General features: G+C 41.7%; 1 protein-coding gene across 15 annotated transcripts in view; it reads left to right on the forward strand.

The window, feature by feature from the left end:
• The window catches only part of SVIL (supervillin), a 145,567-nt gene that overhangs the window by 86,706 nt on the left and 43,810 nt on the right, over window positions 1-15,051 (forward strand). For 8 of the 15 annotated variants that reach the window (XM_082193702.1, XM_082193703.1, XM_082193701.1 and 5 more), the window contains 8 exons: window positions 2,626-2,709; window positions 4,520-5,377; window positions 5,831-6,001; window positions 6,566-6,600; window positions 7,221-7,282; window positions 7,937-8,076; window positions 8,804-8,899; window positions 13,688-13,940. In XM_082193702.1, coding sequence (XP_082049828.1) covers window positions 2,626-2,709; window positions 4,520-5,377; window positions 5,831-6,001; window positions 6,566-6,600; window positions 7,221-7,282; window positions 7,937-8,076; window positions 8,804-8,899; window positions 13,688-13,940 — 1,699 coding nt within the window. The remainder of the gene's footprint in view (window positions 1-2,625; window positions 2,710-4,519; window positions 5,378-5,830; window positions 6,002-6,565; window positions 6,601-7,220; window positions 7,283-7,936; window positions 8,077-8,803; window positions 8,900-13,687; window positions 13,941-15,051) is intronic. The other 7 variants (XM_082193710.1, XM_082193706.1, XM_082193707.1 and 4 more) reach the window with 6 other exon arrangements.

The raw sequence follows: 15,051 nt of genomic DNA on the forward strand, positions 1-15,051 counted from the left end.
GGGAAAGTTGACAGCTATGTTATGCAGTAATGTAGCTACTCAAGTATTGTTGAAAGCCTTTGGAGGCAACTCAACTTGCAGTAAAGCTGATGGGATTTGCATGGCGAGAAAGTAGATAGAGGAACCTCCAAGCTTCCCAGTCTGTCTTTATGACCTAAACTGTTCAGATGCTAGACTGGCATTGTCAGGGTTGCTGACCTAAAATCCTACTTCCCCCTCCTCTCAGTCTCACCTTGAGAGAGGAGGCATCTTTCCTTTGTTTCTCTCCTGCAAAGTTCAAAGAGCAATCATGGCTCTTTGCGTCTCCATCTTAGACAAAACTAGGATCTTTCCTATCCAACATGTATTTCCTTTGATAAACTTGTCTTTCTTATTTTTCCACACTAAAAGTATCAGTATCCGGGGTAAAGGGTGTTCTTCCAAGGGATTTCAGCCAACAGCTTCTGTATATGAGTAGAGATTTTTATTAAGGATACGCCAAAATTCTTCTCGCAGGTTTCTTTTTTAATGAAGAAGCGAGCTTTTGTACATGCTTGTGACCTTCCCATGGGCGTCACCTGGCCAATGTGAGAAATGGGGTGCTGGATTAGACTGGGCTTTGGTCCAATTCCGGAGAGCTGCTCTTACGTTAAAACAGATGAAAGTGGTTGCTTATTCAAGAATATGGCTACATCAGGATGAACCAAACGTGATTGGTTCTATAGCATTGTGAGCATCATTTTTACTATGTGATCGCTGATTGACTGCGATCACTGGGCATAAAAGGCCTTTAATTGGGCACAGCAGCAGATAGGGCAAACAATGGCAGCAAATGCCTTCCAAGGAAAGGCAGATGTTTGGACCTTTAATTGGACTTTGAGGGAAACAATGTTTCCCTTTTCCCTGCTGTTGACCTGAAAATCAAAACAGGTGAACATGTTGTTGGGAACAATGCAGGGGAAAACCATGAAAGAGGTAGACATCCTGTCTCTCCAGGTACAGATAAGAGTAATGAAATGTAGTTAGAGATGGAACTTACTTAGTCTTACTGAAATACCATTTCATTTTTGCCTTTTGGGCCCAGAGAATATGTGTGTTAAACTCACTCCCAGTATTTCCTTATATTTAGTTCTTTGCATTGCACCTGCGTCTTTTGCACACATTCTTCTAAAAAGTGTACACGTGTGTGCATGCATATGCACGTTCACATGTGTGCATATGCATACACAGAAACTGAACTCACTATTTCAAGTTAAAGTATGCTTTTATATTCTGGAGCTTTAGCATAGATCAAAATAGCAGAGTACATTAAGCAGATCTGGACCAGGTCTCTCTCATTGGGATTAATGCTTCCAGCTTCCTCATTCTTTCCATTTTGGGCTACATGTCAGGTCACTGTGACTCTAGCTAAAGCTCCTCTGTGATAAAGATTAAGCTAGTTCACTCTGGCATCAAACTCTCCAGCTTCCATACCTATCTAGATCATGGCAGCTTCTTGGGCTAGGAATACTGATGTTTGGGAAAGGTTCCAGTGTCATTGCTTCCCTCCTTTCCCCCCTAGTTTCTTGGTGCAGTTTGTGGCTGACTTTGAATATTGACTCAACTTGCCTTTCACCAGTGTCAGGAACAAGTATTTATTCCAAGAGTCTGGTCTGAAGTAGCAAATTTTCAAGGTGATGCTAGGGTTTTAATGTGCATTTTAATAAAAACTTGCAGTTTTCAATCATTACCATTAGATATTGATTTATTGTACGTTTCTCACTGCTTTCATTGAAGTGATGAAGGACTAAGGCATTGTTCATGCAATCAAATCCTGGCTTTATAAACCAGGATTTGCCCAAACGGCTTGAACCTGCAGTCACTTTGCTTTTTCCTTTCACATGAGCAAACAGACTAGGAAGCCAGTTCAGCATAGCTTCCTGTTACATCTAAAACAGGAACAGTGGTAAGTGGCTTCTGAATCTGGCTTACCAAGTCCAGGTTCTTCAAAGCCTATGAACAAGTTCATTTATTTTGAAAAAATACAAATAAAAAAAAATGAACCGAGAGAAGTTATAAGATGGGGTGAGGCATCAGAATAGATGTTTCAATGAAATTCTTTTTTTAAAAGGTTTATATGACTTCTTTTTTAAATCTCTTTATAACTTTCCCTTTTCTCTCAATATAAATTCTCACCCTACATTTAAAATGAAAATTCAGGATAAACTTCTCTTTAAACAAACAAAAAGCAGGTCTAAACTAATTTCATTAAGACAATGCATCATTTGTTAATTTGACCATGTTACACTTTAGTTTCTTAGGAATATTTTCTTGCATTAAATATCGAACCAGAAGAAAAATGATTTGAATGTGTAGCTACAAAAAAAACCAAAAAAGATCCACATCTGGGTGTAGTAGCAGTCTGTATTGAGAGCATATTTGTCTCAAGAGAGGTTTAGCTTTTTCTGCGCGTATTGTGGATATGTTCCTAGTTGTATTCACACGCAGCTATTCTAAAGCTACAAGCCTGCCTCTTACATTTATAAGCCAAATACCTTCAGTGAATAATGAAGAAACTATTTAAGGAAGTGGGGGGAAACAGGAGGGTTGTGTGTGCATGCATTGACGTATTGCCAGAAAAAAATTCTGAAGCTCTATTTTCTATAGTAGTGCAGGGAAAACAAAACCTGATTGGTTTCTTCAGAAAGATTCGGATGGGGATACACCTTCACTTATCAGCTGGCCCTCCAGGTATCCTACCATGCAGCTGTGTGGCTTAAATAATAATAATAATTGGACTGTTAACTTCCTTTCTCCTTTTCCTTCCCCCACTATCATTTTAACAAATGTCGTTGGCACCCTTTAATGGCAGTGGATAAAAAAATAAAATACAATTTCTGTTTTTAATTTCTGCTCTAATGTAACTTTCCTTCTGCCCCTGCCCTCTCTCCCACCTCCCCACCCGCTGGACAATTTATGTGTCTTCCTTTTTGTCACTTACAACTAATTGATGTTCTGGTAGGAAGCACTAGAAATGCCCTTAATGTTTGCTCCACAGGTGTAAACATAGTGGCACTGGCTAAACTCAGGTCTTGCCTTTTGGCCTGTCATTAACCTGTTTCTCCTGCCTTGCAATCTGAAGTGCAACAGAATACTAGCCTGGGAAATGTTGCAAGCACTGAATGCAGAAACTTTTGCCCCTTACTGAGTGGTTTCCCTGAATGTGAAGATACAAAAAAGTGTATAGTTAAAACATTAGCTTGTCTTTGGAGCTGTGAGCAGCTTGCATGTTTACATAAAGTAGTTCTCATAAAGGGATGAGTTGTCCTTCCAAAAAGTGGGTCTCTAGTGAGCAGGCAAGGAAGTATTCCTAAATCTGGTGGTTAAAAACAGGCTATAGCAAAATTCTGATTGTTTAGTGCTGTGCAACATACTTTAAAGAGAACTTGGTTTGCTAATAATGTGGTGTATGAACACTTGCTATTAGTAACAGTTCCTTTAAAAAGGTAATGTGTCAAATGTTATATAGAATAGGCTCAGCTATGATTGAGAGGCCCTATCCAACAAGGAGTTTGGTATCAGTTGTACACTCCACTTCCTTTTTCTCTAACATATATACCTTGTTTGCACACAACACTAAACCAAAACATGACTTAGTGTGAATGAGCAAATGTACTGGCTCCTGATCAGGTGATCACGGCTTGTTTTACACTTGAATTTCTTTCTCAGATCCTCTGCTTAGGATATATTTTGTTCTAAGGTATTGGTAGCAGAGTATAAAATACAGTCTCCCCCTTTCATGGTGCGCACACTTTCAAATTGCTGCATATTTCAGCAAAACATACATAAGCGGGAGCCTCCCTTTTTCTGTTTCACACTTCTTGTGCATTTTGCAAAGGTAGAGGCATGAATCTTTCACAAATAAAACAAATATCTAAAAGTATTGGCTCTCAGGTTACATGTCAAGATTCAGTTGCCTCTGCTCTCCATCTCTGTTTAGAACATTTTCTCACTGGTTATAATTCAAATGGAGTATTTCTCTTTTTTCTACATGTTTTTCTTATAATGTGTTCTCAGCTGCTGCTTTTTTTAACAAAAGAAACATGTTAAGGGAGCCACCCTTTTTTCCACTGTAAAGGTGGACAAGTGCCAGTGTTGTTATTTTTTGAAAAAAAAAATTTTTTAAAAATTAGTAATATAAGTAGCTAGACGAAAACCAAAATTCTATTTATTCTTCATTTGGGCATACTTAATTGCTTTTCCTCATCAGCCAATTGAACACAGCTGACTAAATTGTTCAGCACAACGCACAAAAATAGAAGTGGACAGAAAAATGACTATGCTGAAATCCATGTCTTGATCCTCTCTGACATCAGATTGGGCAAAGGGCACTTGTTAGGAAGGTTCTCAGATTTCCCACACTAGTTTAGTCTAGTTTAATTTGATGCTTAAAACTTGATGTTGCTGGATTTCCCCAAACTAGGTGCATGTGTTTCCCCCCTCCTCTCTGGCTTAGTTACAACTGTCCCACATTTTTTTAATCCATTTTTCTTTCTTAAAGAGTAAAAGTTAGAGAGAAACTGGTGAAAGAGGAAAGTGCCCGTTCAAGCCCTGAACTTCCAGCAGACACTATGACTCAAAGAAAGTTTCGCCCAGTGCCTGTTAATTTCGTGCCTCTTCAGTCAGAAACGTCTGCTTTCCATAGGGTTGCCAATCAGCCTCTTGGCTTGGCCTGCCAACCAACACATGGCTATGTTCAGCCTGCTGGAATTGCTCATATAGCTAAACCGGTGGCAGCCGAAGAACCAGAAAGCAGCCCTGTTCATAACCTCCCTGGGCCGGCAAATGTAGCGTTCATAACCAGATTCCCAGAAGATGCGAAGATGGATGATGAAAGAAGTGACTTGCATCAGAATCATGGATCCTCATCGAAGCTCACTTACTCCAGTTTGGAGGCAGAGAAGGAAAGGCAGCCAACTTTGACTTCAGAGAACCGTAGGTTGAGCAGAGGAGATGAATTTGAGAAACTGGCAATTGGCCAGCCAAGGAATGTGGAACCTGAGAAAGAGCTGGAGCGATGTATGCAATGGATGCCTGGACCTCAGGTGAAGACTCAGGAGAATGTTGAGAGGAGCGAAAGAGTTGTGTACCTACAGAGTGCTAAAGGGAGAGTTCAGGCTCGGGAAGAGACTCCAGTGAAGCATAAGCTCCTTACTCGCTCATTTTCTGATTATAGTGGTTCACCTAAATTAGAAGTTTTTAAAAGTAAGGAGCATGTTGCAAAGAATGCAATGGAGTTTCAGAGCACTGAAGCCAAGATCCCCAATGGTGAGATTGCCATGGTTGACACAAAAGTCTCTGTTGCCCAACTCCGTAATGCCTTTTTGGAAACTGCCAATGCCTGCAAGAAACCTGAACTGTAGGTGACGTTTCTGAATATATATGTGTATATATTTTTTTAATTTGGTGTGACACTTGCACGTCCTTGGCATAAAATAGCACCCCAAACTCAACATCAGTTGCGTTCTGCAGCACTTCAAACACACGAGTCCGTTCCCATCTAGTGTGTCTTGGAGGCGGAGTTGTCCTGAATTCTCTTGTTCGTTTGTGCTTCTGCTTGCTTAGTGCAAGTTCTGATGTTGGGGCAGCTGGAATGGAATGACTTTTTACTTTTCTATGCATGGTTTTCCAGGAGCATGCAGAGTGATTGATAATGGACTGATTTGGTGGGATGCTTTATATTTGTCCTTCATATCTCTCTCTCTCTCTCTCTCTCTCTCTCTCTCTCTCTCTCTTTCTCCCTTCCCTCTTTCCCCATCCTAATTCTTTGTTTCCTTTCTTTGCACTTTCTGATGTGGTTTAAAAAAAAAAGTGAATCTCAGTTTGAGATGCCAACATCAGGTACTGATTTGTCTGCCAGTGCTGAACACGAAAGAGGGTCACGGAGGCCAAGGCGCTATTTTTCTCCTGGGGAAAGTAGAAAGACTTCCGAGAGATTTAGGACTCAACCTATAACTTCAGCAGAGCGAAAGGAAACAGATAGGTAGGCATTTGTATGGCACAGCGCACTGGAGCAGCATTATTTAGAATGACAGCTGGCAGTAATAAAAGTAGTCTTTGGGAAAAATGCAACTCAACATAAATATTAATTCAGATAAGGTGGCAATGTAGTTCAAGGTGTCTATTTTTAATTTTTGAAATAAAAAGTTCAATATTTACTCTAAAGGCTGTTTATCACACAACTCTGAGCAGAAATACATTTACTTATGTTATATGTTTTAAGGTGAAAGGGGAACAATTCATAGGCTTTAAGCCAAAAGTCAGTGCTGTGTGTAACCATTGGCAGAATATTTGAAGTTCTGACTACTTTTATTTTAATTTTAGTTGACATCATTCTCCTTCATGCAACTTACACCTGGCTGGCATTGCTTGCCTTCTTGCTTTTTAAGGGTCATTGTAAATGAAACACTATTGTAACTTGAAAAACCTTTTCCCCCCATTTGCAACCTATTTGCTGTCCCTCTTGAACCAGATTAGGCTTAGGGATTTTTATTGCAATTTTTATTTCCAACTCATAATGATATTTTCTTTTGTAAAATCCCCATAGGTCTGTATTCAGTCCAGAAATGCCAGCTCCTGAAGGTAAGATTTTTTTTCTCGCCATGCTCTTTTATGGGTAAATTTTCATGTTTTACCTATCAGCCTTTAGTGGCAGGCTAGTGACACCTTGACCAAATTTGACTCCCCCTCAGCCTCAAGAGGTGAAATGAATCCCTGCCCAGAGGGGCTTGCAATCTAGATAACAGCACAAAAAGAGGCAATGGGAAGGGAGAATAAATGAAGGCAGTGTTACGAGAGAATGGAGAAAATAAGCAGGTTTTCTGGGTCACAAGGGAGGTTTTCAGATCTTCTGGCTAGGAAGTAAGTAGTTTCATTATCTTCAGCATAAATGACAAACAAATACCAGAATATAACCTCTTTTGACTGAAAATTATGGATATGAAACCCCTTACAACTGCCAGGAAAGAGCAATTCTCTGACTCTCTTAAAATTGCACTATATAACATTCTGCAGCTAAGATGCTCATTAAAAAGCGATGTTACTGTCTTGCCCAGAACCGAACAGACCTTCACTTTCTTGATGTACCTTTTTGTCAGTTGTGTTCCTGGGTTATTTACGTGTGGGGGGGGTTAAAAAATTGAGAATCTCTTGGATTTATCTAAAGATATGTCATGTAATGTAATCTTCTTTATTATCTGTAGATGAGGAGAAAGTGGACGAGCGAGCCAAGCTGAGTGTTGCGGCAAAGAGGTTGCTATTCAGGGTAAGTGTCCTCCTTGTCTTCCCTCACCATTTCAGTCTGCAGAAGGGACACACCTCAGTGTCAGAGCTTTGCGTACAGAGTGTCCCAGGTTCAAGCTTCGGACAGGGCTGGCAGAGACCCCTGAACAACCACTGCTAGTCAATGTGGACAATATTGAGCTAGATGCCCCCACTGGCTTGAGGGCAGTATAAAGCAGCTTCATGTGTTGCACTAGAAGGAGTTGGGCCACAAGTGTGTAGGAGGCAAATGAGTGAGTGGGCAGGGATGGGGAAGCTACGGCCATCCAGGCATTGCTCAGCTCCCATCAATCACCAGCCAGTGTGGCCATTGGGAGTTGGTGCATAGGTGTCACAGAAGGTGGTAGAGCATCTGCTTTGTGTGCAGAAGGCCCCAAATGCAATCCATTGCATCTCCAGGGAAGACTGGGAGAGACCCCTGTCTGAAACATTAGAGAGTTGCTGCTATTCAGCACTGATCATCCTGAGCTAGGTGGACCCAATGGCAGATGGTCCAAATGGCAGACTCAGTATACGGCAGCTTCCTTTTTGCCACTGTACAACCCTCTTCTGAACTGAGCGACAAGCCTATCACCCTCTTGATTTGGGAGTCTTCCTTTCCGTTAACCTGATGGTTCTGGTGTGCATCTGGTTCTAGGAAATGGAAAAGTCGTTTGACGGGAAGAGTTTTCCGAAGCCACATTCAAGGAATTCTGCGGTGGAAAGAAGGCTAAGGCGAATGCAGGATAGGTCACGCACGCAGCCTATTACCACCGAAGAAGTGGTCATTGCAGCTACGTAAGTCCTGGAAATGTGTTAGGTCTGCTATTCCACTGGGTTGTGGTTTTTTTAATGGAGCTCTAAATTCCCATTCATTAAGTGCCTATGGCTTGGTAATAAGGAAAAAGGCTTGTTGCTAAGGAGTAGCTTCCTTGAGAAATGTATGCCAGAGGGAATATCTTTCTAGCTGCTTTTGGAGGAAAGGGATAATGGAGCAACACAAAATGCATGAGCAATATAAGCTTATGAAGCAATAGATGAAAGATGGTAAGGGAGGAGTTAATTGCAGTTCTGGCTTATAAGCCAAGTGAAACAGATTCCTTGCCTTGAGCCCTGCACAATTAAGCTGCTGAATCTTACAAGAAATCTAGAAGACTTCTAGACCTGTGCATCATCACATTAATTAATTATATCCAGTGCTTTTGTACATCTTGTAACTTTCTTTCAGAGCACCAATGTTGCTGCCCTGCAGCCAAGATTTTTTATTTTATTTTTTTAAAAAAGTAAAATGCATATGAAAATGATTCAGTTTTATAGAATATCAGGATGTCCTTGACCATCTTCTTTCAAATATTTTATGGGATCAACAATGCAATTTTATTTTTAAAAATGTCCAATTATTTTAAATGGGGGGAATTACTATTGGTTTGTTTATGTGGTTCAAACTGTATGTTTTTTCTTAATGCTCTTCTCTTCTCTCTCTCTCTTCTTGTGCATTTTCCTTCCCTTGGCTATCTTTTTAAAGTGAACCTATCTCTGCCTTACGTACTGTGAATACCCATTCTATAGTGGCAAGAATACCTAATCCCACTGTAGTTAAGAGCACTGTACATCCTACCAGGTACTGGGGGAGACGACTTGCATGTTACAGGGAGCACAAGGGTCATTGCTAGCAAACGCATCCATAAAACCCGAGTGTCTTAAGTGTTCCAAGCAATTCGGTGGAACTTTTAAGAACATCGTTTGTTCTTGTCCTCTTTCTGTGTTTGACTGATAGAACAATAGACTTCTTTGCCTGTTGAGTGTTTGATTCAGGAGCTTTCCAATTAAGTGCACTGCCTTGTTTTAGAAGGCGCATTTCTCAAATGCAGAAGAACTTTGCATGTTAAAAAGCTGAGCAAAGACATTTTGTTGTGTCTCAAATAAAAGCGAAAAAGCCAGGTGTTTTCTGATACCGCAACTTGCACCCTCCTCTGTTTCTCTCCACTTCTAACAATTTGCTGAATTAATGGAAGGATGAGAAATTGCACCACCTATAGGTGTAAGCACAAATTTCTTTGCTTGTTTCTGTTGCATTTTGTGATTTTAAAGTTAAGAGATGCAAAAGGCAGCATTGGGAAATAACACTGTAGAAAAACCATAGGAGAATTGTGATTTCTCAAAGGGTAGCTGTTTTATTGTGACCCAAAGTCAGATATGAATCTTGTGTGCTAACAGAGGGCACTCACTTATACCACTTTGTTTTTGTTAGCTTTTTCTTACAACAGGCCAACATGGCTTATCCTTCTGGATCTATAAATCTTGAACACTTAAATACCCCAGAACTTTCAGGCTATATAGCCTTTTTCTATTGGACATCCACATGTCTTTCTGGCTTTCGGAATGTAGATGAGTTGTCTTCCTCCTTTCTGTTAGAATCATAGAATCATAGAATCATAGAGTTGGAAGAGACCACAAGGGCCATCGAGTCCAACCCCCTGCCAAGCAGGAAACACCATCAGAGCACTCCTGACATATGGTTGTCAAGCCTCTGCTTAAAGACCTCCAAAGTAGGAGACTCCACCACACTCCTTGGCAGCAAATTCCACTGTCGAACAGCTCTTACTGTCAGGAAGTTCTTCCTAATGTTTAGGTGGAATCTTCTTTCTTGTAGTTTGGATCCATTGCTCCGTGTCCGCTTCTCCGGAGCAGCAGAAAACAACCTTTCTCCCTCCTCTATGTGACATCCTTTTATATATTTGAACATGGCTATCATATCACCCCTTAACCTCTTCTTCTCCAAGCTAAACATGCCCAGCTCCCTTAGCCGTTCCTCATAAGGTATCGTTTCCAGGCCTTTGACCATTTTGGTTGCCCTCCTCTGGACACGTTCCAGTTTGTCAGTGTCCTTCTTGAATTGTGGTGCCCAGAACTGGACACAGTACTCCAGGTGTGGTCTGACCAGAGCAGAATACAGTGGCACTATTACTTCCCTTGATCTAGATGTTATACTCCTATTGATGCAGCCCAGAATTGCATTGGCTTTTTTAGCTGCCGCGTCACACTGTTGGCTCATGTCAAGTTTGTGGTCAACCAAGACTCCTAGATCCTTTTCACATGTACTGCTCTCAAGCCAGGTGTCACCCATCTTGTATTTGTGCCTCTCATTTTTTTTGCCCAAGTGCAATACTTTACATTTCTCCCTGTTAAAATTCATCTTGTTTATTTTTGCCCAGTTCTCTAATCCGTCAAGGTCGTTTTGAAGTGTGATCCTGTCCTCTGGGGTGTTAGCCACCCCTCCCAGTTTGGTGTCATCTGCAAATTTGATCAGGATGCCCTTGAGTCCATCATCCAAGTCGTTGATAAAGATGTTGAATAAGGCCGGGCCCAAGACAGAACCCTGTGGCACCCCACTAGTCACTCTTCTCCAGGATGAAGAGGAACCATTGATGAGCACCCTTTGGGTTCGGTCAGTCAGCCAGTTACAAATCCACTGAGTGGTAGCATAGTCAAGACCGCATTTTACCAGCTTCTTTACAAGAATATCATGGGGCACCTTGTCAAATGCCTTGCTGAAATCAAGGTAGGCTACATCCACTGCGTTCCCTTCATCTACCAGGCTTGTAATTCTGTCAAAAAACGAGATCAGGTTAGTCTGACATGACTTATTCTTCAGAAATCCATGCTGACTATTGGTGATCACAGCATTCCTTTGTAGGTGCTCACAGACTGTTTGCTTAATGATCTGCTCCAGAATCTTCCCTGCTATTGATGTCAGACTGACTGGGCGGTAATTATTTGGGTCCTCTCTTTTCCCCTTTTTGAAAATAGGGACAACATTTGCCCTCCTCCAGTCTGCCGGGACTTCGCCTGTTCTCCAGGAATTCTCAAAGATGACTGCCAGTGGTTCTGAGATCACATCTGCCAGTTCTTTTAATACTCTTGGATGCAGTTCATCTGGCCCTGGAGACTTGAATACATCTAAACTAGCCAAATATTCTTGTACTATCTCCTTAGTTATTCTGGGCTGTGTTTCCTTTGCTGAATCATTTGCTCCAAATTCTTCAGGTCGGGCATTGTTTTCTTTATCGGAGAAGACTGAGGCAAAGAAGGCATTGAGTAGTTCAGCCCTTTCTGTGTCCCCTGTTTGCATTTCACCATCTTCTCCTCTGAGTGACCCCATTGTTTCTTTGTTCTTCCTTTTGCTACGAACATACCCATAAAAGCCTTTTTTGTTGCTTTTAACCTCTCTAGCAAGCCTGAGTTCATTCTGTGCTTTAGCTTTTCTGACTTTGTGTCTACACGTGCTGGCTATTTGTTTGAATTCCTCTTTGGTGGTTTCCCCCCTTTTCCATTTTTTGTACACATCCTTTTTAAATCTTAATTCAGTTAAAAGTTCTTTAGATAGCCACCCTGGCTTCTTTAGGCACCTTCCATGTTTCCGTCTCATTGGTATTGCCTGACGTTGTGCTTTTAGTATCTCCCTCTTAACAAACTCCCAGCCATCATGAACTCCCTTTCCTTTTAGTATTGTTGTCCATGGGATCTCACCCAGCACTTCCCTACGTTTTATGAAGTCGGCTTTCTTAAAGTCAAGAAATTGAGTCCTAGTATGCTTGGCTGCTCCTTTCCGCTGTATAGTAAACTTCAGAAGAGCATGATCACTCACGCCTAATGATCCTTCCACTTCTACCCCACTAACCAGGTCATCAACATTGGTTAGGACCAGATCTAGTCTAGTCCTCTAGTCTAGTCCGCAATCACTCAGTAGATTGCCTAACCTCTTTCCTCTCTTGGGAACTAACAAGGGTCTATGTCATTATAGTCGAAGAGGAAAGATGTAACAGATGTGTGAAGCCAAGCAAGAGAGAGCACAGGTTGATGATAGAGCAATATTGCCATGGTATCGTTCTAATCCTCCCTATCGCCTCTTGCAAGCACTTTACTGTAACTTTTGTCTTCTAAACAGGGTTCAGCCAAAGTTACTGTGACTATGTCTTTAGGAATATCTCCCAGCTCTTGGTTTTGGCCATCTGGGCATATGGAACATAGGAAATGTAGTTCCGTAGGAAGCTGTCATTGGTCGCATCTCTCTTATTAATTGTCTACAATGACTGTAGTGAACCTGGAGCTTTCTTCATGCATAACCTATGAGTTATGACCCTTCCTCAATGTGTGAGCAGCTCCACATCAAGTCTTCCCTGTGTGTCCCCTATGTACATGCCTACAACCCAGAACTGACACAGTGAATATAGACTTGTAGAAGAGGAGAGAGAGAGAGAGGACAATGTAAGGGTGCCATTGCTGTGTGCTTTGTCTGCGAACAAGCTAATGCATGCAGGGCTTGGTTGACCCTTTACGGAACTGTTGGCTTCACCACTTCTGCTCCTTCTTGTGTGGATTGGTGTTGCTGTATTGAGGTGATTCCCCCCCCCCTGTTTCCCTTTTGTGATTGGCAAAAGTTAGACAATGCAATACTAATGCAGGAGGTAAATTCACTCCACATTCAAGGACCTTTGTCCCCATGGACTAGGGAAGGGAAGAGAAGGGAAGTCAAGATTTATTTATTTTTTAATCTTTTTGTAAACCACTTTGAGGTTTGGGTTTTTGTTTTGTTTTAACAATCAAGCAGTTATATAAAATTTATGGGGGTGGGGGGAGGTAAGAAGGTGGGTACCCCTACAAAGAGGGGTACCTGCTGTAGATGTAGATGTTTGGATGTCTTTCTCCCACATGTGCAGTGTGGCTCCTTTAAGACCCACTGTGCACATTAATATGGAATCTATGCACAGATGTGCATGTGAGGACCAGAAGCAGTGAAGAAGAGAGTTCAGAACACTTAAGACCCCAGCAGTGTGGACTATTTGTCTAGTTCACTGCATCCGTACAACCGCATTCTTTTGGCACCAGGACGGCTCTTTTAGTCATCACTCTGCAAGCAGTGCCATTAGGGGAGCATTTATAAACAAATCGCAAAATGCTATTTTATGTTAGTACAGTGGTGCCTCGCAAGACGAAAATAATTCGTTCCACGAGTCTTTTTGTCTTGCGATGTTTTTCGTCTTGCGAAGCACGGTCCGTCGCAACTGCGCCTCTTCAAGCGGCTTTAAGAAAAAAGCGCAAGACGTTTTCGTCTTGCAAAGCAAGCCCATAGGGAAATTCGTCTTGCGAAGCAACGCAAAAACGGAAAACCCTTCTGTCTAGCGAGTTTTTCGTCTTGCGAGGCATTCGTCTTGCGGGGCACCACTGTAGTTCTTCAGACAGATTTGATAAAGCTGATTTCATAGCTTAGTCAAATTGCCAACACATTTTGTTTGTTAGCTTTCCTGATTACCCCACCCCACCCCGTACTTTGCTCTCTACATCTAAAACTACAAGACTGCTAACTGCTTAGCAACTCTCAGTACTGATTCTCAGTTCCACTTTTAAGGCTGCAGGCATCTGCGAACCAAAAGACATCGGCTAAAGAAGAAATCAAGGAAGCCAGAGAAGCCCTTGAGCAAGACCAGTCTGGGGAGCCAGACTCTTCCACCCTGAGCTTGGCAGAAAAGATGGCCTTATTTAACAAATTATCTCAACCCATAACAAAGGCAGTCTCCACAAGGAGCAGAGGGGATATCAGGCAAAGGAGGTCGAAAGCTCGTTATCAGACACAGCCTGTCACACTTGGAGAAGTTGAGCAGGTAGGTATATACAGGATATTTTCTTCTGGCAGCCGATTTTTGGGCATATTTACTCAGCAGTTGTTAGGTGCCATGAGTTCAATCAGGCTTAGCCACCCCAAGTTAAGTCTCCATAGGATGTTGGTGCAAGTCGTCATCGAATGATGCACCGTGTTCCTTGCTATTAATGCAGCCGTGTGACTGCTGTCACAGCATGTACAGGCAACGGCTTGCCAAGAAGCAGACAAGACACATCTTTCTAATGCCACAATTTGGAAGGCTTCTGTTTGTGTTTACCTGAGAGTAAAACCTAAACTACAGTGGCCATTACTCTTCATATTTGAATGCCAAGTCCAAGCCCTTATATCATTGCACTCGTGATGATTTTTGGTTTCTGCTTTGAGTAGTTGTTTAAAGACAGAGGGTTCCCCCCCCCCCCAGTTTCGGTAATAATTAGTCTCTTAATAGAAATCCTACTGCCGATAGGATGCGACTGGTAAACACCACTATTCCCCAAATTTTGAAATGCACAAGTGATTGGGCTATCCTAGATTCAGTTCCCTAATCTGAATCTGGAATGCTACATTTGTTGAAGACTATGTTAGCTTAACTTGATTTTTCACCATTGAAGTTTGCGTTTTTCAACTCTGCAACACTTTTACACGATAAAATTAAAAGCTCAGAAAATTACTGAATATGTGTTCCCTCTTTTTCTGTCCCAGAAATGGGACCTGCAAGGCAGTAAATGATCACAGTAAAACAACTAACAATAAAAGCAATACTATATCCAATGAAATGAACAATATATGCAGCATATGAAAACTCAGCAGTTGCAAAATTCATTGAAGAGCATACTTAAAACAGCATCTTACCAAAAGGGTCATTGGAAAAGAGCTGTTGTCATTTTCCTATAGAAAGCAGGGACAGAGGTTCCCAGGGCAAGGGTGTGTTCAGAACTCAGGTGCCACCACTGGTAAGGCTTTCTCCCATGAGCCCAACTATCTCACCTCTTTTTGGAGTGTGGGATGCGGAGCCTGCCCCCCTGCCAGTCACAGCATGTGGATAGTCTTTTCTTGAAGAAGGCAAAAGAAAAAGAAATAAAAAATTGTCCAGTAGCACCTTATAGACCAAC

This window comes from Podarcis vaucheri (genome assembly GCF_965113315.1).
Source record: "Podarcis vaucheri genome assembly, chromosome: 12".
Classification (NCBI taxonomy): Eukaryota; Metazoa; Chordata; class Lepidosauria; order Squamata; family Lacertidae; genus Podarcis; species Podarcis vaucheri.